General features: G+C 37.5%; 3 protein-coding genes across 6 annotated transcripts in view; 1 reads left to right on the top strand and 2 right to left on the bottom strand.

The window, feature by feature from the left end:
- LOC146461344 (uncharacterized) overlaps positions 1–20,234 on the bottom strand; it is a 227,734-nt gene extending 207,500 nt beyond the window's left edge. Inside the window, exons 1-5 of the mRNA XM_085087003.1 lie at positions 20,029–20,234; positions 14,911–14,932; positions 14,082–14,252; positions 12,526–12,648; positions 11,505–11,575 (exon numbers count right to left, since the gene is read on the bottom strand). Coding sequence (XP_084943129.1) covers positions 11,505–11,575; positions 12,526–12,648; positions 14,082–14,252; positions 14,911–14,932; positions 20,029–20,112 — 471 coding nt within the window. The 5' untranslated portion in view covers positions 20,113–20,234. The remainder of the gene's footprint in view (positions 1–11,504; positions 11,576–12,525; positions 12,649–14,081; positions 14,253–14,910; positions 14,933–20,028) is intronic.
- The window catches only part of LOC146461337 (ras-like protein 1), a 193,430-nt gene that overhangs the window by 36,932 nt on the left and 132,524 nt on the right, over positions 1–23,974 (bottom strand). The window lies entirely within an intron of this gene.
- LOC146461342 (uncharacterized) overlaps positions 1–23,974 on the top strand; it is a 100,711-nt gene that overhangs the window by 26,702 nt on the left and 50,035 nt on the right. The window contains exon 5 of one of the 4 annotated variants that reach the window (XM_085086996.1): positions 1,700–1,833. The exons of 1 other annotated variant lie outside the window; for it this stretch is intronic. In XM_085086996.1, the coding sequence (XP_084943122.1) occupies positions 1,700–1,741 (42 nt within the window). In that variant the 3' untranslated portion in view covers positions 1,742–1,833. Of the gene's footprint in view, positions 1–1,637; positions 1,834–23,974 lie in introns of those variants that run through there. 2 more of the 4 variants (XM_085086999.1, XM_085086997.1) reach the window with 2 other exon arrangements.

Below are 23,974 nucleotides of genomic sequence, written 5' to 3'. Positions count from 1 at the left end.
CGTGCTAAAATGGCATTTGGACCTGTCTTTAAGCATATTATAAGGTTAGAACATTTCGAAATGTTTTTCTATGTGCCTATTTTAACCTAATATGGGTCAAGACATGAACACGGACTAAAAATTATGTCTGACCCGCGACTTCAATGTTTACCGCGGGGGGTCAAATATTTGCATTTTGTACGGACTTTGAAAAGCTCTCACGTCGCTCTTCATCATTTGCCCAAAGAAATTTTTACAGGAATCCATAGACCATCCTTCTAACATTCAACCACCAGAAGCTTAATCGATTTGAAGGTTTCGCACATGGTGAAAATTAATTTTATTCACGAAGTACTTTTACTGCAGTGAATTGTATGCCTTCGAAATTAAATTATTTCGCATACAGAGAACGACGCAATATTTCCCAAAATCATTCCAAAAGATATTTAAAGATTGTAAAAAAAGAATTTAGTGTTTTAAAAGCGGTAAAATGATTTGTTCTTGCACGCGAGGCTCTCAAACCCGTGTAATAATTTAGCGCCTCAAATGACGATTTGAACGGATTTTCGTTATTTGCATTTTTCTTTGAAATAAAATGATATTTCACCGAAAAAACTATACAGTGATTTTAGTTATATCCTAGCCTATCTGACATTAAAATATGAAAGAAATCGAATTTTTCACCCTTGCCGCGATATGTTTGATTTTTACGGACAGGCGCTCTTAAAACATCAAGAAAATTTACCTTGGGTGATTATATCCTAAATTCATATGACCTCAAGGGTTAAATAAGCATTAATATTACAAGGATAAATTTGATGCTGATCGCTGTTAGTGTTTAGAGAGCTAATGATTCTTGGAGAAATTCAAAGCAAAATTTTATGATAATTAAGATCACATTTCCAAACCCCCTTCATGGTACTGATTTTTTTTTTTGTTTCCTCTTTACGAATTATAAATGAATTTAAAACTAAATTTCTCAAATTCATTAATAATTCAAAAGCCAAAGACAAAAGTTATCATGCACCGTGACGTGTTTAAATATCTGATGAAAAACTCCTCGTTTTTTTATCCTTAATTTCCCCTTCAAAATCAGTTTGTTTGAAATTTTATGTCAAACACTCGTCACAGTGTTTCATCACAATATCAAAAACCTCGAAGTCTGTCAAAAATACTTCGCTACGCGTCGTATTTTCAACTCTCTTCTCGGTGTTTGATATGTGATGAAACACTGTCTCGTGTTTAAATTAAGGGATTTATTAAACCTTTCGCAAAGAGCAAAAATGCCTCCTTGCCTTAAATCAGCATCTTATTGCAATTTGTGGGTGGGATATTGGGACTTTTATGCTCCAATTACTCATTTCAAATCCTTCTAATTTTGTCTCTGTTTTAACCGTTGAGAACAGAGACAAAATTGCAAGGATTTGTATGGGGTGGTCGGATCATAACAGAGCTAATATCTCACTCCCAAATTGCAAAAAGATGCTGATTTTTTGCAAGTAGGCATCTTTCATTATGCTCTTTCAAAATTTCTCAACAAATCCATAATTTTGAAAATTTTGTTTTTGTGACATCGTTACTGCAGTCCTCTATTTCGAAAGCGTTCTGTGTAGTGTTGTCAAGCTAATGTAAAGGTGTATTTTCGACTTTCATCTTAGAATACAGTTGTTGTCTTGATGGATATTTTCCAGATTATTTGACATTTTCCTGCTGTTCAAAGGTTAGAGTTAACAGTTGTGCTGTGGACGACCTTGAAGGTTGAAATCAAGGTAGCTCTCTGCTAAGCTGAGCGGGCTGCTCTTCAGTAGTCACAAATAATGGAACATGGAAACACAAGCGGGGCATTTCCTGTCATTTTTATCTGTAGAGTTCCAAAAGTTGGCCAACAATACTGAACGATCGATAAGAGAGGCAATCATTAAGTATGCACTGGTTTTAAATTCTCTGCCTTAAGTGGATATATCTAAAATGTTTTTATTTTCTTGTTTAAATCTGATTAACCCAGGCCTCTGATAGTCACACATTTACTTTCGAATCCCTGCTGCAAACCATTGTACTAAAGCTCGTTCGTAACTCTAACAATTGTCCTGTTGCTTATCATTTTCGGTTGGGATACACTGCCGCGCATGACGGGATACTAGCCGTACTAGGGCTGTGACGTCAGTACAGGATCACCAATAGGGAACTTAACGACGACGGCAACGGCAGCAAAAATGTCACTTGAAAATATATCTCTTCGCGATTTTTCCAATTCGTTCAACTTGTACAATGTAGGCAAAGTATCCTGGAATTAAAATTGATAGGAACGGCGTTCATGTAAGGAGGAAGAAGGAAAAATCACCATCGTGTGCTCGCGTTCTTCACAAAACCTTCAATTTGGTCATGTCACGTTGTTGTTTTGCTGATGACGGCAAAAAAGTGTACAAAAACATATAGCACGTGCAGAGTGATTGTTTTTGCCCTTTAAACCTTTTGTTTTGTGGCGTTCTCGTTGCCTTCGCCGTCATCGTTAAAAATTCCCTAGTCTTGCGGTTTTTCGGTTCCTTAGTTGTTTTTGGCGTGCGGGGGAAAAAACTGTGTGGACGAAATAGTGACCCGGGGTATTGAATCGTAACAACGAAACAACTGAGGAATAGAGAAACTGCGAAAGTAGCGATCCTGTATTGACGTCACAGCTATACTAACGACAGTCTGCAATCCTGCGCGGTATATTGTATCACACCGGAAGTGAAATTTCACGTTTTACGTCTCAAGTTCAGGGAAGAAAATTAATAGGGATGTTTTATTTTTTTGCGATTTTCACATGAAAACAACATGAAGATTTGATCTAGCAAATAAAATTTCGGACATACACTCTTTTACTGGGCGCAGTTGTTCAAAGCCTGATTAAGCTTATCCTGGGTTTACGTGAGATTTGATTCAAGTTTGATGACTAATCAATAAAGATTCTTCAAAAATATTTTTGTCCCTCAGTTTTGACATAGAATTTTCTTTACCAACAGCTTAGAATAAGCTTTTTGAAGACATTTTTAGCAAGTGAAATGAAAATCTCGGTTAACTCGTAATCACAGATTAGCGTTAATCGGCTTTCGAAAAACCGGGTCCTGGCCTTTTTCAAGCTCTAAGATTGTTGCGAAAACAGCTTCATCTGTTGTGTTTCTTGTTTTACTTACTGGACAATCATAGAGTGAATGAGCTTTAGTTAAATGGTTTGCCATATATCAAATCAAATTCTGAGACTATCAGAGGGTAAAAATGTCCTCTGTTTAGAGGCAGTGTGATAAGAGTGTACCCAGCTTTAAACTCCCAACGTTTTTTGATGGAAAAATAATCTTATGAATGGCTTCTCTGTATTAAGCAACAAGAAAGAAATGTAGTACTTTTTATTTGTAATATATATGCGTTATTGACCAACCGTGAGGTCAAGATGGCTGGATATTGGCCAAGTTCTTTTTTTGCGTTTTTATGGACCGAGACGAAGTCAAGGTCCATAAAAACGCAAAAAAAGAACGAGGCCAATATCCAGCCATCTTGATCGAACAACCTTGGTCAATAAAGGATTTATTATATGGCTTTACCTTCAAGTTAAAACTACAACAACAAAACAAAACAGGACATGAAACTGCTCTACTCGGAAAGAAATTTTTCATAGCCGGCCGGTGCAAGATTTGTTTTCAGTGCATTTTTGGATTAGCATGTAATCGTGGAAAACAAGGAATCCTAAATTATCTCAAGGTTTTAACTTTATAATGGCTTAAAGGGAGTATACAATTATTGAGAACGAAAAAATTAGATTTTCGCAAGAGCGGAAAGATTTGAATAGAATCCGGCAAACTCGCCATTTTCAGCCGATCGCGCGGTGGCGTAAATAATAAACATTTTACACAGTTTTCGGCTTCCAATCATTAATTCTTGAATGAAACAATAGATTTTGAGATTATATGCAAACATAAGCCGAAAAAAAAAGAGCGGGTAAATCAGAAAACTGGGCGAAACTTTGCTAAGATTTTATTGTTTACAACAAGCAAGACACGGCTAAATTAAAAACGTGAGCTTCTTCGGCGAACTTGAGAAAAATACTTTTCTGAACTGCTCTAAACACTTAACGCAACTTCCACTACGCTATGATTTAAATACAGTCATTGCAAACCTAGAGAATTTATCAATTTGGCACTCGACTTGAGACAATAAGTTTTACAAAATCAACTCTATCTAAAATACTACTCGCAGAGCAACTCACCGGTTCAACTCACATTCATTGTAGCTGAAACAAAATTTTCACTACATCAGGACGATTCCATTCTCTTTCCTTTCCTTTAGGTAAATGTTGAGAGTTTACCGAACTTTTTAGCGAGCGTTTTCCCCCCAAACAACGAGAAAATCGAAGAAAAGATTGCATTGTTGTTGGGATTAAACTTTCTATGCCAAGCGAACGGGCGACGGGTAATCCCGAGCGGGCAAGATAGCTCCATCTTGCCCGCTCGGGTAGCCAATCACAGCGCAGGATTTGTCTCATCTTGCCCGCTCGTGGAGCCAGCCATATAATAAATACCCTTATTTCCAGAAATGCACCTATTTCTGAATTTGGGTACTTGATATAAGACGAACCTTTTTGTCATTTTAATATTACTTCATGTTTGACGGAATTATTTGTGTTTTAGTAAGAGTTTAGGGTAGGGGACACCTCGTGATGTCTATCATACGCAACAATACGGTTCATACATATCATTATTGTGCATTTCTTGACAAATCTTAGCCTGCGTGACAGGCGCATGAAAAATACATAGGGCGCGATAAAGAGCGTGGAGCGCGGGGGAGGGAGACGCGTGTGTCTCCCTCCCTCGCGCGCCCGATATTTTTCATGCGTCTACCACGCTGGCTAGCCATATCTCAAATGTGGAGCTTGCAAGGGATCCGTGTAAAGCGTTAGATGTGTTTCAGCAATTCCAAAGTAATAAAACGACCGTTGTGTATTTGTTGCATTTTCTTACTAATTGCCTTATCGCCCTCCAAATGATTGCGCGGTTTAAAAAAACGCAGTGGCTATTCGTACGGCACCCGTACGGCGACTTGTATTTGCTTTCGTACGGGAGATTTCATAGGATTTCTCTGTAATTCCTGATTCTCGCTTATCCAAATTATTATATTTACCTTTAAAAGGAATAAGCGAATTCAGTGAGTGCCCTCTCTTTGAGCCAGATAAGTTTGCGTACTCTCTGCTTACTAAGCGAACGACCCACTCGCGATCAATTGTTTTGCGCTATATTCACGCACACGCCACGTGATTAGAAGTGACCGTACAGCGACTGGTATTTGCTATTCATGTGGGATTCCTTTGAGTATCAATAAAAGTTATCATTAAATTTAAGAATCGCTAGCCTGGTTTTGAATGTTATAGTTGAACACTTTCCTTAGACAATACTTGTCCAGCTGTACTTTCGTGGGACAGTTTGCGTTAAGATTCATTCGTCACCTTATTGGGAAGGAGAAAAAAGTTCCAAGCATCCATCCTTGAACAAACTAAACGCAAGCTGTCTGACTTTTTATGAAAGGAAAAATCTAACGCTGAGAAATTTAGACCGGTGGTGTACTGAACTTAAGCAGCTCCGTGGACTCCCGTATTCCCAACCTGCGTGATGCTATTCGTACGGCCAGAGAGCCGCGAAATGGGAGTTACACGTATTGGAAGAATTTACCTATTGGGCGCTCGCATTTCCGTACAGAAATTATGTTGAAGATAACAGAACACACCTCTCCTTCAAACACAGGTATAAATTTTCACTACAATGACTGAAACTGCGCCTACTATAGAAGGAAGAAGAATTCCCGTATGAATAGCAAAAATGCGAATAATTCGTACGAGATTACCAACTTGAGTTCAAATTCATTGAATTACCAAGTTGCCACTTACCCCCCGATCCAAGCCGGTGTATTATAACTATTTATAAGGTATAAAAAATTCTTTTCGCACACTTTTAACCTTCAGTGTACTATTAAATTGTAGCCAGTTTCTCTGTGAAGAAGAGGTTGCTTGACATGTGCCAGTTTATGCAGCTCGGAAAAAGTTTGAAGTGTCGCAAGTGGCTCGTTCGCTTAGTGAGCAAAGAGTACGCAAACTTATCTGGCTCAAAGAAAGGGCACTCACTGGATTCGCTTAATCCTTCTAAAGGTAAATATGATAATTTGGATAAGCAAGAATCGGGAATTACAGAGAAATCCTATGAAATCTTCTGACTCCTGTGCGAATAGCAAATACAAGTCGCCGTACGGGTGCAGTACGAATAGCCACTGTAAAAAAACGCAGCGGCTATTCGTTAAAAAAAAAACCGCCCCTGATAGCGGCCATGTTTGGGTGTGGCTCATCTAGACTGCAAAGCAGTTGTGTTTTCGCTCATGGCCAACTTATTCATTCCATAGTCTTTCGGAGGCAGTCGAATGGCACTCACTCAGTCACTACGTAATCATTAGTTTATTCCTTAAACCTAAATTAACCCATTGACGCGATATTGCGCAGTTTCATGTTCGCTCCTCACCTCCCTTAGAGGGGATATTTTTGTCCTCTACAGGCGCGTAGCTAAGGTTTCGATAGGGGTGTTCGGTCGAGCCCCAAATCTTGCTGAGCGCTGGAGGCGCTCTTAATAGGGGGGTCCGGGGGCATGCTCCCCCGGAAATTTTTGAAAATCTAGGTTCCCAGAAACCCCATTTCCTGCATTTCGAAACCCATTTTAGGCAAATCACAACTTTTGTTTTACAGCAGCTTTTTAAGCTACATACATCATTTCGACGGCATAATTGTTTCCACTTAAACAAGAAAGTTCAGTGTACATTCCTCGCCCTGTCAAGTTCTGATAGCTATTCGATCTGCTGATAGTCATACACCAAGCTGGTAAGCTGCATCATTCTCGGGTGTAGGCCTTCGAACAAATTGACTATCTCGTCAAGATTGACAGGCATATCATATTTGATATCCATTAGAGCCAGGGCGGGCAGCCTACTCTCTCCCATGGTACACCTCATGTAGTTGTTCAACCTCCACATTAATTGCACTTATGGAACGTTCACATTCACAAGTGAATGGTCTCAGGCGAACTTGTACGTAATTGCGCGTGAAACTCAACAAGGCTTGAACTATTAAGTTTGAAGTGAATCGCATTCAGAGAACAAAACCTATCGCAAAGCATGCTTTTCTATGGCTTTATCGGGCGGATGCGGTTTTACCGCAAAAATGAAACGTCATTACTTAATTAATCTCCAAGGGTTCTTGACAATTTTTATTTTTACTGAGGATAAGACATAAGGCTTAAAGAACGGGTTTATATCTCTATTTTTCTTTGGTTGATGTATTTCGACCACAGGAACTTTATTTAAAGTTTTTCTTCCGCCATTATTGATCTTCAAAGGGGGTTCGTTCGAACCCCTCGAACCCCCCCTCCTACGCGCCTGCTCTATTGTTCTTAGGGACCGTTCATTTTTTATGAGCATGGGGGGGCTGGTGGGATTTGGGGGGGGGGGCCACGAGAAAAAAAATGGCACTAAAGGGGGGGCTACCAAAAAAAATTGAGTGAAAGAGGGGGGGGGGGGGGTCACCAGCAATAATTGGCTAGTAGGGGAAATTGAAAGTAGCTCAACACAGAAACAGATGAAGAAATTGAATATTATTTCAATTTCCTAACCACTTTTAATTTGTTTTACATACTGAGGTCGAAATCTGCATTTCATATTAACAACAACTGAGGAAATGAAGCATATCTGTTGGAAAATCAATAATGAATATAAACTGAAGTAGACACCTATGTTTGTACAAGTTCAAATCAATATAAAAACGTAACAGTCTCACTATTGAATCATCCGTGGGGGAGTAGTTTTCTATTAAGTGGTTGTACTCAGAACTATATCAATAGATTGTTTAATGTTCTGTTTAATAGTACTCACTTTTATAAATACTGTTGATTGGTAAATTATTTGAACCCAGGAGTATCAGTAGACTCAGAAGTATGCCTAGTGTGAACATCCAGATTAGTTTTTAATAATAGAACTGTTGTTGGTGACTTCAGTTGACGGTAAATCTGAGCAGAGGCCATCTTCAGAAAAGCTTGTAACTGTCATTTTTAATAGCAGTACTTTAATATCCAGGCGCGTAGGAGGAGGGTTCGAGGGGTTTGAACGAACCCCCTTTGAAGATCAATACTGGCGGAAGAAAAAGCACAATGAGGAGGTTGAACAACTACATGAGGTGTACCATGCGAGAGAGTAGAATGTCCGCCCTGGTTCTAAATGCACATCAAATATGATATGCCTGTCAATCTTGACGAGATAGTCAATTTGTTCGAAGGCCTACACCCGAGAATGATGCAGTTTACCAGCTTGGTGTATGACTATCAGCAGATCGAATAGCTATCAGAACTTGGCAGGGCGCGGAATGTACATTGAACTCTCTTGTTTAAGTTGAAACAATTATGCCGCAGAAATGATGTATATAGCTTAAAAAGCTGCTGTAAAACAAATTTGTGATTCGCCTAAAATGGGTCTAAAAATGCAGGAAATGAGGTTTCTGGGAACCTAGATTTTAAAAAATTTCCGGGGGAGCATGCCCCCGGACCCCCCTAGTAAGAGCGCCTCCAGCGCTCAGCAAGATTTGGGGCTCAACGAACACCCCTATCTAACCCTTACCTACGCGCCTAATATCTGTGTGTCCGCTGTTTTTTTCTGTTTACTGATATGACTCGTAATCGTTGATTGGCATGCTTCGATCCGTATTTTGTTAGTCAGATCTGTACGTGTATTAATTGTTTCTACTCGAAGGGGAGTTATTTCACGTTAATCATTTGCTTGATTAATTTTTCTAGTTCATTTGAGAATCTAAATGGAAATTTAGGGTTTGTCGTTGTCGTAAACGTGTTGCTATCTATGAAATGTTTTTTTAAACGAGAAATCTTTACCTAAGCAGAGAACGGTAACTTTTTAATAGTACTGTAAAGAAATCACAGTAACAATTACGTTTATCTTTGATATAAACAGTACATAAGCGTTTTGTTAAAGTTAGGAGTATGATTTGTTTCTGGTTGGGCGGGAGGGGGGGGGGGTCAACAGAAAAAAATTGTTTCTGCTGGGGGGGGGGGGGCCATGTGGAAAAAAATTGCATGCTAGGGGGGGGTCATACAGTTTCGTAGTGGTAAATAACCAAATCCCACCAGCCCCCCCATGCTCATAAAAAATGAACGGTCCCTTATTGTCTCCAGAAAAACCGACCAATCAGAATGCGTTGTCTGCCCATATATTTATAGGTCTAATGCCAGAATGCAAGGCTTTTGTCCTATGCGTAAAAGATCAAATATCAATCAAAATAGCACCCGTGTTGTTCAAGCGTGAATTTTCAAGACTTCAATTTGCCGTTTTCAGATTAAACAAAAAATAATTATTTTAAACACTCAATTAAATTTTGCACAATTCAGTGTTCACAAAAAAGGAAAAAAAAAACTGGCACACTGGCCGAAATTGGCACAATGGCACACAATGGCAAACAATGGCACACTGGCCGAAATTGACGACAGAAGCCGATAAGAACATGTCCGCTGGTTCAGATTTGAGCTCGTTCAAACGCGCTAGTTCGAACATAAATATTAAGGAGAGGGGCAGGGGGAGGGGGGTGGGTGTTGTGACCAGCGGGTATTGGTTCTAGGGGTTGGTATAAGGACCAGCGGGTCTCGGTTCTGGTCATAAAATTAAGGGGAGGGGAGAGCCCCTTCCCTAAATTTACCAGATATTTCCCCTTTGAAGAAGACACCACATATGCACTTTCATAAACACCAGATACACTGATTCATTGCTTTGCTGTTTTATTTACTTGGGACTTTTAAAGTTCTACACTAATGTTTTCTAGCTAAACAACTTATTTCAACCAAGTTCCTCAACACTAGTTATCATTTTTCCTGTTTGACTTACATATCTTCAATCGATTTATTAAAGTGTTAGTCTGTAAATTGTAAGTTGCAATCTTGATTGCTTTCCCCCGACCTCATAAAGAGATTACTGCGTTCTTTACTCGTTTTGCGCCTAGAAAAAGATAAACACATGTATCTGAGCTGATTTTACCAAAATGTTCACTAGAAGTTTTCAGCTTGGTTTGCCTTTAACCTGCATTTCAACACCTTGCCGTGGGTTACAACTTGGGGGGGGGGGGGGGTTGCATCTTCTGATACACCAGCACTCTGCCAAAAGACTGCACTTTGTCAGCGATGGCATTAGTGGGGTCATGAGTCTAAAGTTGGGGGGAGGGGAGGGGTGGAGAGAAAGGGCTTGTTATGTTGCCCCGATTTAATTTTCACTGCTTTTCTAGTCAAAACACTTCTTGGAAAGTCTTAAAACAACATATCGGTTTCATTTAGGGTGAAAGGCCAATCTCAGGTACCTTGCCACAGTCCCATGTTTTCTGTGGTAGCGGTGAGTGTCAGGGGTGCACAGAGTGAAGAGTAACTGCTAGATGTTGGTCCTTTCGCTTAGTGGTGAGCTCAGGCCACCTTTTGGAAAATTAAGTCATATTTAAATATAGTTATGAGACTGCCGGTTTAATGTCTGTACACCACAACGTGATGCGATTTTTTTCCAAGGGTGGGTAGTTTGTGTTTACGCAAACGAACTGGCATTTGTATTGATACCTAAGTTTAATCGTTTGTCTCACGATTGAGCCACATAGATGTGATCGCGACGTTTTGACCGCTATACATCACGCGATGGTGTCTACTGATTGCATAACACTATAAGTAGCACCTTGGTTTGTGTTGATTAGGCTCTTAGACCGTTGTTGACTGGAGGATTCCTATCCTTGTAGTTCAGACTAGAAATTGTCCGCTTTGGTACCGATAGGCTGCTGTGTTGTTTGATCCTTGGCATCCATGCTTCTGGAATTTTAATTCCATTATCCCTGTTGATGTTGTCAGAGTGAACTCTTATGCCAAAAGCCTCTTTAACCCTACAACTGTACCAAGGTGGGTCTCAAATTAAAAGCCTGATGATGAACGTAGCTGAAGACATGGAGTGTATGATATCAGTATTCGCGAATGTAGCGGTCGAAACGTCGCGATCCACATCTATGTGACTCAATCGTGAGACAAACGATTAAACTCACCTATTATTTCGAACCACGATGATGAACAATATGGCATTTGTATTGTTTTTAAAATTATGGTGGGTATGCGCATGCGTCGTACGTTTGGGCAACGTCCCATAGACCTTTTTTCATAAATGGCGGCCGATTTGTTACTCCTGTCGATATATGTTAATTAGCGCTACTAATCTTGTTTTAGAGCAAAAATTCTATTGAATTTTGCAAATGCTAACGGCGCTAGTAAGGGTAATTTGAATGCAAACAAAGAATTATTTATCGGCAGCCATTTGGTAGATAGGTTAAAAAGCCTGAGCCATCCTTTCCCCATTCACCCCATATGGCCTCGGCAGTCACCAATGCCAAAAATTAGAAAGGAAAATAAAAAACATTCTTTGTCGATGAACAGCCCTTTGGCACTTACCGCTTCTCTTTCGGAGGGAACTTTTCCAGGCGGAGGGAAAACTGGTGGGGGCCTGGGTTCCTTTGGTGGGACTGAGAAGAAATTATACCCATTAGAAGTTACTGTTACAGTTATACCCATCAGAAGTTACTGTTATAGTACGACTACTAAACACTGGCCAATCAGATCACAGTAGGATACGAACAGTGAATAATTCCAAACTTTTGGGGTTTACTTGCTGACCCCCGTAAGAGTGGTCGCGCTGTAAACATTTTACAATGTTTCGAATCTGAAACTTTTCAAAGGCTAAAAGTATTTTTAAAGAAAGCACGTATTGTTTTAGTCATTATCAAAGTGACATTGGAAATTTATCCTGCCTTGTTTCATGTGGATTAACTTTGCGACGAAACGATATTCTCGAATGTTCTTGGTGGAGATTTTTATAACAGTCTTATGCAGTAGCTATCATTGTTAATTTGTGCACAGGCGACCCAAGCTAAAGCTGTGAGCGATGATCATTTTTGCGTAATAGCGGTCAACGGGCGCAAATAGAAGAGTTTGTATGGGAATATTTACGATCGGATTTAGGAGGTACAAATACTAGAAAGTTCTTAATAATGATGACATACCTTGCTTCTAAGGGGTATTACCTATTGTCTTTTTGCCATTTTGTGCTGATTTGAGGCCATTTTAGCAAGTTATCACTTCCTAGGTTTCCCACTCCTTTCTCTTAGGAGTGTGAAACCTAGGAAGTGATAACTCGCCCTTAGAAGCAAGTTCCAAGGCCTATGAGCTTGTACAAGTGCGAAAACTATGACGTAAGAGGGTAACGGAGAACTGTTACCAAACGAATGTTGACTGCTTTAAAATGTGAACAAAACGACTTGTGAGGGAGCGTGATGTTGTCATAAGGTTCTAGCGAGTTTTTCAAAGTCTTGTTTGTTTTGTCCGCAAATGGCCCTTCACTAGTCCTCGGAGAAATAATATAAGGTGTTTCCCTCGAGACCAGTCATTAAGTTTTATTTTACTGTTGCGTATTTACCTATGAAGATAGGCTGACAGGATGGTACCTCATTTGATCCACACTCGCAGCTGTAATGCTGGCCGTCTTTCGAAAACTCAAATTTCTCACCAGCTGAATACATTCGATTACCGTCACTGCAAACTGTTGACAAGAAATGGGCTGGTTTAAGCAATGTGTTAATCCGGACCGATACACTTTCATCTGAGATTACTTTTTAAATGCATAATACATCCTTCTAGTTTTCATCATATTAACCTGTTTCAAAAGACATATTACTAATTTGAAAAGTGTAATCCGACTTATTTGAGTTCTGAACTGGATAAAAGTTGGGTTAAATGATATATGAAAACAATGAGGAACAATGTTGCACCCAATTTCCAAACACCGCAAAGTGGGATCACGATACTCGGCTTCGCCTTGTTGTTTCAGCCAACTTCTAGATGTTTGAAAAATAATCGGATAAAACACTCTTTCGAGTGTATTTGATAAAGCTTCTTAAACAATTTATAAATCTCAGAGAAATTCAAAGAAAAAATTCACTAATTAATTAAAATCACTTTTCCAAATTTCCTTCACTGTAGTGATTTCCTTTGTTTCCAATTTATGAATTATAATTGAGTTTAAGAAGGCTGTTACGAAACTATTCATTAAATTTGCCTGAAATTGCGATCAGATTTTTAGGTGTTACAGTTATGCAAATAGTTTCCAAGCACGCCATGGCACTCAGTATTTGAGAACCTTGATGACCACGTCGAAAAGTTAAACCTCGCTAGGAACAAAGAAACGCGAGGAAGTGGTGCTTGGAAAAGAGATTGTGTTTTGCAAAATACCTTAGACGCATGCGCTTGTAAACTATAAAGGGGGATTGATAAAACTAACCTTGTCATTAAAAAATACAGAGTGACGCGAAAAGATGTCTCTGAAGACGATGTACCAAAACAGTCATCTACGGCCGATTTAATTTGAGTTATACTGAATAGCCCATTTTCGAGTTGCTGTGAACCTCACTATGAAAGCTGCTTTCATAATAGGGTCCAATGCAACTAGCAAATGATCTATTAAAAAAAATACTTCAATTGTAATAAAAGTAAATTATGTTAAATTTTAAAAACGGTGCCTACTAATACAGAGGTATTTTATGCACAGAATATGACTATGTGGGAAAAACAGATCTTAGCAAGGGCAATTGGAATCCAAAAAGAAAATTTGGGGTAACCACGCATTTTTCTTTTTAAGAGATAATTAAGCAACTAGAATTCTAAAAGAGCCAAAATATAAAACAATGTATTGAATTTTTTCCCAAATTGAACATAAATTATCTCTAAAAAATGAATGGTTACTCCCAATTTTCTTTATAGATAACTAGGGCACTTGCCAAGGTCTGTTTTCTCCGCATAATTTTAAACCGCGCAAAAATATGCCTGTATTTGTATTACCACCCATAGGAAACCCGAGTATCTCGAGATGCGCAGAACGTATGCGCAGTAACAATAGTAGGCACCGTCCTTAACAAATCAATCTCTAATTCGTTTAAAAATTATATACAAAAAATATAATTATTTGAAGCGACTTACCGCATTTTTCTGGACAGCATTCGGCTGCTGGCTCAATTTCTCTTTGGGGACAGATTTTCGGCATTTTAGGGCATTGGTAAAACAAATATTCAGGTGGACCATGCTTTCCTTTAGGACATGCCACTTTCTCACAAGGGTTACGACTAATAACCTTCTTATTACATTCATAATCTGGAAAAGGAAGGAAGCAAGGAAAAAATTGCGATCAATAATAATAATAATAATAATAATAATAATGATAATGATAATGATACTGATAATGATAATGATAATGATAATGATAATGATAATGATAATGATAATGATAATGATAATGATAATGATAATGATAATGATAATCATAATCATAATCATAATAATAATTTGATGACGAAAATTACGGGTAGAATCATTAAATCGATAACATTATCATTCCTGATTACAATAATAATAATAATAAAAAAACAAATTCCTGTCAATTTTATATTTAATATACGGTGGTGTCTGTAAACAAGGTATCAGAAAAACTATATATAGCATTTATATGATGTTTAAAACACAAGCGGAAGTGTTTCATCGGGATTTAAAACCACGAGGCGCAGCCGAGTGGTTTTGGACCCGATAAAACACGTGTCCATTATTTTGAACGGCTTCATTAACATTCCTGGAAAAGCTTGTGTCAAGAGAGCTTTTGTGAATGTTGGATATTAGCATACGAGAAAAACATTAAACACCGCATACTAATAAAGACGAGGCTTTGTCGGGTTTTAAAACCTCTGCACGTGATGTTTTATCGACCATCTGATAGGTCAATGGGCTTATGAATTATTAATAACTTTTTGAAACTTACCATACGATCTCTTCTCTATGATCTAAGAGAGAAAAGTACAAATAAATAAATAAATAAATAAATAAATAAATAAATAAATATAAAAACATCAGTGATGTCTTTATATTCTGGGCTATTTTTATGTCAGTTTTTTTGGCTCTGTCTACTTTTTGATGGTAACATTCATCACAACATTGTCCCTGGAGTGGATCGAAAACATCTTCAACAATGTAGTGACCAAAAGTATTATCAACAAGAGGATAAAAACTCAAAAACATTTACATCAATTTTAGCTCATTTAGCAGTGAAGCTAACATTTGCACAGATCCGAATTACTGCCAATTATTATGTTTGGGAAAAATATAAAAGTGAGAACTTAACACGCGAAGTACATTGTGTTGGGATGGCTTGAGAACTTTCCCTAGATTTTCATTTGTTTCCATTCGTCGGAAAATATTCCAATAAAACGGGTATTGGTTTATTATGGGCGTCAATATAAGTCATGGTTCATATATTTAATTATAAAGAAAGTACAGTAGACATAAGGAGGTTTTAACAAAATAGTTTTAAAATGATGCAGTTTATAAAGGGTGATTTGTCGGAGAAAAACTTCCTCATTCCTCGTTCAATTTCCTTATTTAGACAAAGAAATTACTATTTTTTTTGCCCTAGAATGGGACAGAACTAAAAACTTTACGATATTATCTGGGAATGATGTGAATTTTTTTGTATAACAAGCAATTTTTTTCGATACTGTATCCTGCATTTTTTCCATTTTTTTGTCGTGTGGTTGTTTATCAAGAACATTTCCACTAAGTTGGATTGCTTAGCAGTTTCACAACTTTGAAGGACGGTGCCTCTTTTTGCCACTGCGCATACTTTCCGCGCATCCGGGATGGCCCGCGAAACAATAATTTCTAAGAAGGCTATATACTTACTACTTCAAAATTGTTGATAACTATTTGTGAAAAGAAGATCTTAGCAAGTGCTATTGAACTGAAAATGAGAATTGGGAGTAAACAAGCATTTGTTTGAGATAACGAAGCTTCAGTTTACAGAAAAACGTCTTAGGCTCGACTCTTGTTGAGAAAACTTGAATTTCTTTTTTAAGAGTATGCTTGTGTCACTGAATAAATAACAAATTCTTAATGCCATGCATTGTTATGTATCTCGAGGCTTTTTAGAATTATTGTTGCTAATTATCTCTAAATAATGTGTGGCTACCCCCAATTTCCTTTACCATTTTAATAGCCCATGCTAAGATTTGCTTTTACACACAGTCTTAAACTTCGCAAAAATACGTTTATATTAGAAAAAGTGTTTAACAGTGATGTTTTAAATTTTCTTTCTTACGTATTGCCCAGATACACTGCATCGTGAACAAATATCGATAAAAGTGGTTCACGTTCTTGCTGATGTAGCATGTTTCCTAGCTTAAGTAATAAGGATTTCAGTAAAAGATTAACAATAATATTTACTCATGTTTTACACACCGATATTGCTGCATGAAGACGTTTTAATCTGCCTAAACATTTAACCAATCAAAAACTACGTAACACAGATATTGTGGTTCTTTATAAGTTATACTACCTATTGTACAAAGAGGTTCAAGAAAGACTCAATTAATTTTGTTGCCATTAAATTTGATCGTTTTCTGGATACCTAACAGGTCAGTCGTTAATTTCTGTGAAATTTTTAAGGCTGGCTTCTAATTTTCGGAAATGCCCCTTAAACCTTATATCTGCATCTTAAAATGTTATCTCGGTGGAAATCTCTTCATTTTATGCTGCGGAATAGTCATTGCGGGAATTCATCGTTAGAAATATTTTTTCGAAGGTCTATTAAAATGCAATATCTCCCTTACCGTCAAACGACATAAATTTTATCTCTCCACTAATAATTATAACACTGTTTTAAAAGTCAAGCTTTTTTTATCTAGTTTCAAAGGCAGTATTCATTTCGTTTGGGGGAAATCTGGCCAATGTTTTTGCTCTCCGCAAATCTGGAGGTTCTGAACCCTCGTATTTCTATTAAAGTCCATCCGGAGGGGCCTTTTCTGTTCCAAACCCATAAATATACCAAAGAACTAAAAAAAAAAATGACAAAAGTGACTTAAAATAATAAACGTTATGATTGATTCTGCCAGCAGATACATCTAGCACCGAAGCGGTAGAAATCAATAGAAAGACGGCAAGACTGTACACAACCATGTTGTCTCTTCGATCAACACACAGGTGTGAGTTGGCACTTTTCATTAATCTGTCTTTAACACTAAAAATAATGAGATATTTCTAATTACAATCTATTATTATTTATGAACGTCCATCACATTCACAGACAGTTTGCCGGCTGAAAGCCATTTTCATTACTTGTTTTAAACTGTCGTTTGAACAGTTGAATAAACTGTAATGATACTTTTAGCTTCACGTAAATCTGTTATCATTTTCTGTTATTTGCTTTTGTTAATGTAATGAATGATTAGCAAGAATTTGTCAAAGAATAATTTGAGGAAAATAGTATGACTTATGACTGTCTGATTTTCTGACTCTTTTATTATAGTCTTAGATTTCATTTTTACGCTAATTTCAGACCTCATGTTGTAATTAAAATATTTTGGAAACCAAAATCATGAACTCATTTCCTTGACATTTATCAGTGTTTTTGTTGCTGGCGGTATCGGCTTTAATATAATATTTTTTTCGTTGATTTAACTTGGAATTGTAAATAATGCACGCTGGAAATCATAAAAGAGCTGCACAGGATATTGTTGTATTGGTTTTTCAACACATTTTCTATTCATCTGTGTCTAATTAATTACATGTTGGAAATATCTGACCAATTTGATTCTTTGAAACAATTTTTTTTTGTTTGCGCGGCTTCTATAACTGCGTTATTGCTTGTGAAAGTGACCTAGTTTTAGATTCTCCTTTGACTTAATAATTACTAAAGTGAACATGTAACTGTGGGTCACGTGTGTTTAAGACAGATTAATATTCTAGCTAAAGGTTAATCTACAATCACTACCATGACCACAAATTTAAAAAAAAAACACTCTTAAAATTGAAAGAAGCAGCTCTTTTTACATTAAGCAAATAATTAAGGTATCCTTGACAATATGGATAGATTGTGTTCGCAAATCATTTTTGCGTATGCGTCAAAGAAATCTAAACATCCGACATCCAATTAGGATTAAAATTCATACATGTCCGAAATTGAATGTTCATATTCTGTGTCAACACAATAGTGTGGGCCCCTTTTTCATTATTGGTACTTACGTAGGGTCTTTTATTGCTATTACATCTAAAGTCATAGTTTGGAATCACAGGTTATCAAATGTTGAAAAGTATGCTTCGTCAGAACATTGCCGCCATTTTGGTGAAGATTTCCGACTTTTTGTTTGCTTACCTGCCATATACACACACTCACACCTTTCCGTTTTATGTAATGTGAAAACACGAACAGGAGTGTTTTATGTAATGTTTAAACATAGTTAATCAAAGGCAATGGTTATGAAACCTGACAAACTTCTTTGCTGTATATTTTTGTTTGCCTTTTTGGCCTTGACCCTGCACAAACAACAATAGAGTTTGGAATGTGTTGGAGCAACTGACCAATAGAAACGTTTTTGTTAAGATATTCAACTGTGGTGTGAACGTTAAAACAAAGGATTGATACATTTATACAACATTATTTAAGGACGGTGCCTACTAATACCGAAGTATTTTTGTGCGGTTTATGACTATGCGGGAAAAGCAGATCTTAGCAAGGCCTATTGAAATCCAAAAAGAAAATTGGGGGTAGCCACGCATTTTTCAGAGATAATTAAGCAACAATATCTCTAAAAAGCGCCAAAATATAAAGCAATGTATGGGATTTTTTCCTAAATTGAAGCTTAATTTTCTCTGAAAAATGCACGGTTACCCCCAATTTTCTTTTGAGATACCAAAGGCATTTGGTAAGTTCTGCTTTTTCCGTATAGTTTTAAACCGCGCAAAAATATTCCTGTACTAGTAAGCACCACCCATAGGAAACCCGAGTATCTCGCGATGCGCAGAACGTATGCGCAGTAACAATAGTAGGCACCGTCCTTAAACCAGCTAAGACTATATCGATACGTTACTATACAGTCATGGCCATTATAAAATAAATTCCAATCAGTCAACCGATTGGCCGTTTCAGTCGTACAAACTTTGTGAGTAAACTTCAGCAGCAAGATTTTATTCAATATTCTTTCCCTTTCTTAAGTGGTAAAACACTGTTTCCGACGCGTGGGAAACTACTTGAATTAGCATATTCTGTCAACCAGACAACTGAATTATGCAGAAGCCACTTTCTGATTGGCTGAAAAAATCATACGACTGTCTCATGATCTTGTACACAAAAGACTTAATTTAGACATAAGCGGGAAAGTTCCAAACGATGAGATCATCGACCCCCTGTTTCAAATGCTGTGAATCCATTAACATATAAAACATATAGATTTCACTTTATGATTCCACATTTTGATTTCATTATTCGGTGAAAATTTTCGGAAAATATTATTTGACCTTAGGATTTGATCTAATAAAACCATAAAAATAAACAATAAAAAGGATTCATCTAATGTATCTATCAAAGAAGGAGGCCTCCATCGTCGCTTCGCTCCTCTTCTCACCAACGGCCTCCTGAGTTTTTAATGCTTCTCCATCCCCTGCTCGCTTCGCTAACAGCTTTGCTGTTATCTCAGCTGCGCTGCCGAGAAGCTAATCTCCTGCTTCGCTTGCCCCGTATGACGGATCCATTTGGTGAATCCATTTGATGAATCCATTCGATAGAAAAATTATTAGCGCAAAAAATGATCCAGCACCTAAACCCTCATTTACTATACTACTGTCAAACAAAATAAATTTTATCTCTCCACTAATAATTATGACACTGTTTTAAAAGTCAGTGCTCAAAATAAACTTTTTTATCCAGTTTCAAAGGCAGTGTTTATTTCGTTTGGGGGAAATCTGGCCAATGTTTTTGCTCTCCGCAAATCTGGAGGTTCTGAACCCTCGTATTTCTATTCAAGTCCATCCGGAGGGGCCTTTTCTGTTCCAAACCCATAAACATACCAAAGAACTAAAAAAAGGACAGAAGTGATTTAAAATAACAAACCTTATGATTGGTTCTGCCAGCAGATACATCTAGCACCAAAGCGGTAGAAATCAATAGAAAGACGGCAAGGCCGTACGCAACCATGTTGTCCCTTCGCTTAACACAGTTGTGAGTTAGCACTTTTCATTAATCTGTCTTTAACACAAAAAATAATGAGATATTTCTAATTACAATCTATTATTATTTATGAACGTCCATCACCTTCACAAACAGTTTGACGGCTCAGAGCCATTTTCATTACTTGTTTTTAGCTGTGGCTTGAACAGTTGAATAAACTATGATGATACTTTTAGCTTCACGTAAATCTGTTATCATTTTCTGTTATTTGCTTTTGTTAATTTTAGAATGAGTAGCAGGAATTTGTCAAAAAATAATTTGAGCAAAATAGTCTAAATTATGGCTGTGTGAATTTCTGACTCTTTTATTCTACCGTTAGATTTCATTTTTATGCTAATTTCAGACCTCATGTTGTAATTAAAATATTTTGGAAACCAAAATCATGAACTCATTTCCTTGACATTTATCAGTGTTTTTGTTGCTGGCGGTATCGGCTTTAATATAATATTTTTTTCGTTGATTTAACTTGGAATTGTAAATAATGCACGCTGGAAATCATAAAAGAGCTGCACAGGATATTGTTGTATTGGTTTTTCAACACATTTTCTATTCATCTGTGTCTAATTAATTACATGTTGGAAATATCTGACCAATTTGATTCTTTGAAACAATTTTTTTTTGTTTGCGCGGCTTCTATAACTGCGTTATTGCTTGTGAAAGTGACCTAGTTTTAGATTCTCCTTTGACTTAATAATCACTAAAGTGAACGTGTAACTGTGGGTCACGTGTGTTTAAAACAGATTAATATTCTAGCTAAAGGTTAATCTACAATCACTACCATGACCACAAATTTAAAAAAAAAACACTCTTAAAATTGAAAGAAGCAGCTCTTTTTACATTAAGCAAATAATTAAGGTATCCTTGACAATATGGATAGATTGTGTTCGCAAATCATTTTTGCGTATGCGTCAAAGAAATCTAAACATCCGACATCCAATTAGGATTAAAATTCATACATGTCCGAAATTGAATGTTCATATTCTTTGTCAACACAATAGTGTGGGCCCCTTTTTCATTATTGGTACTTACGTGGGGTCTTTTATTGCTATTACATCTAAAGTCATAGTTTGGAATCACAAGTTATCAAATGTTGAAAAGTATGCTTCGTCAGAACATTGCCGTCATTTTGGTGAGGATTTCAGAGTTTTTGTTTGCTTACCTGCCATATACACACACTCACACCTTTCCGTTTTATGTAATGTAATGTGTAAAACACGAACAGCAGAGTTTTATGTAATGTTTAAACATAGTTAATCAAAGGCAATTGTTATGAAACCTGACAAACTTCTTTGTTGGAAGTTTTTGTTTGCCTTTTTTGACCCTGCACAAACAACAATAGAGTTTGGAATGTGTTGGAGCAACTGACCAATAAAAACGTTTTTGTTAAGATATTCAACTGTGGTGTGAACGTTAAAACAAAGGATTGTGCAGGGTCGAGGCCCTTCCAACATAAATTGCAGCACCATTGTTTTCATCACAAGGTTTTCTAACCAGTTTCTCAAGTAACTATGGTTTAAAACACGAGCATCAGTTTTTTATTGGGATCTAAAACCACGAGGCGCAGCCGAATGGTTTAAGACCCGATAAAACATGTGCTGCGAGCTTTTTGAACAGCTTCAAAAACATTCCTGGTAAAGCTGTCCATATTGGACAAAGCTAAATAAATTATGAAATGTTAATGAGTTTTCGAACTCTTCTTAAGGAATAGAAGTACAGTCGAACCTGTATATAACGGCCCTGTATTAAGCGGCCACCCTTTATTAAGCGGCCAATTTTCAAAGTCCCGATTTTTCGCTCATACAAACGCTGTATTTGTTACCTGTATTAGGCGGCCACCTCTATTAAGAGGCCGCGGCCACCCTGTAGCAGTCCTATGTTTGTCTTTCTTTGTTATTTTTACCTGTATTAAGCGGCCACCCATGAATGGAAACTAAGCTATATGTTTGTTTATGCGGTATTTCATTGTGTTTAAAATGCGAGCTATCGTCACGATAACGAAGCTACTGTAAGCTGATAAGTCGGCCATTTAGTATCGTTAACGTCCAGTTTCAGATGTCTGCAATGTGCTGAAGTACAGTACCATATCATGAACGCTAAAAAAAGTTTGTTTTGAATATGCTTCACTCTTTAGCTAGAAATTCCTCTTTAATTAGCTTGTTCTTCTGTCATGTGATGGAGAATGAATCGCCTTTAAGGATCACCGTCAGATGCTATAGAACATGCAGAACAACTAAGGGCGTTTGCGCAGTACCATGGATAATTGTCGCTAGCAGTGTCGACAGTTAACGACTTGCTCCACAAACAAAAGTTTCAAATGCCGAAGCGCCAAACGCACGTGTCCGACTTTTTTAAGTCGCCGTAATTCTTACTCTATTCCTATTTTAACTTGAACAATTTTTTTTCTATTGTACTTCTTTTAATTAGAAACATTTTGGTTTTAACTCCACTTCGAACGTAACAACTATGAAATGACGGAATGAGTTATTTTATTGTGAACTGTAAGTCATAGAAATACAGTACTGTATGCCGTAGAAAAGTGGAGGACAATTTATTGCACAGTGCTTTTACACAATGTTACGTATATTATAGCTGCTACAAGCTGGCACTGAACTTTGTTTAAAGTATTGATCGCTTGAAAGAGTGTTGATTGTCCTACAGTTTTCTTCGCATGAAATGTTTTTGTATGATACGCCATTAAAATTGGCATTAGACCACGCCCAGTTAGTATTTTTAGTGATCCTGTATTAAGCGGCCACCTGTATTAAGCGGCCAGCTCCTCAAGTCCCGAGGGTGGCCGTTATATACAGGTTCGACTGTAGTTCTTTTCGCAGAGTGGTCAGCATGGTTAAGAAGATAATAAGTCAAAATATTGTTATAGTTCGAGTTCTCTCACATCCTGCGAAGAAGTACGTTAAAAAAAAGATTTATTTCATACATACTGAGATTTACAGATAGAATTAATCTGTTGAAAACCCGGTTCGGAAATTCTCGCAGCCAATGGCAACATCGAAACGTCTTTCTCACACGTGGAAAATCCATTCCATCCAATCAGAAAGCGGCTCTCAAAACGCATCAACATTTTCAATGAACGAATCACCGTGGTAGCTTTGGTGTAGCTTTATCGATTGCGCTAGCTTTTTTACGCCGGGATTTCGCCTTTTTCGCAGGACATTTTTAGACGAGTTTAAAACATTCTGATAAACAACTACTGGTGGCTGAATGTTCTGGCAGTAGGTTCAAACCTTTGGATAAACCCATCCGGCGAGGAATATATTACCGACCTAGAAAACAAAAACGCAGCGGGGTGTGAAGCTACTTACTGTATTTCTGCTGGAGAAAAACGAACAAAGAAAAAGTGAGGAAATTTAGCCAGAAGAGCTCAACCGCTACGTTGGTGAATTCATGGTTAGTGTGAAAAGAAAAGATGGCCAAGACTATGAACCATCAAGCCTTCGAGGGTTGTTTTCAAGTTTCAACCGGTATTTAAAAGAACGAAAGTACTCAGCGAGTATAATATTATCGAAGACATTGCGTTTGATCAAGCAAGAAAATGCCTTTACGAAACGAATTTACTAGGAATCTCAAATGCCGAAGCTTTGCTAAACACAGTGGGGCTTTTCAATTCGGTAAATTTTGGCTTAAGAGGCTGTGAAGAACATCGGCAGATGACTTGGGGCGACGTGCAACTTCACATGTAAGCTGACGGAACTGAATACTTAGAGTATTCTGAACGGCAAACGAAAATTAGAACGGCAGCAGAACTTCGTAATGTCAGGAGCTGTTAAACCGAAGGCTTTCGAAGCACCAAACGGTGCACCCGAAAGAGATC

The sequence above is a fragment of the Pavona decussata genome, unplaced genomic scaffold (genome assembly GCF_977016875.1).
Source record: "Pavona decussata unplaced genomic scaffold, jaPavDecu1.1 SCAFFOLD_199, whole genome shotgun sequence".
Taxonomy (NCBI): Eukaryota; Metazoa; Cnidaria; class Anthozoa; order Scleractinia; family Agariciidae; genus Pavona; species Pavona decussata.
The sequence above is the reverse complement of the archived record's forward strand: the minus strand, read 5'-3'. Positions and strand labels throughout refer to the sequence as shown.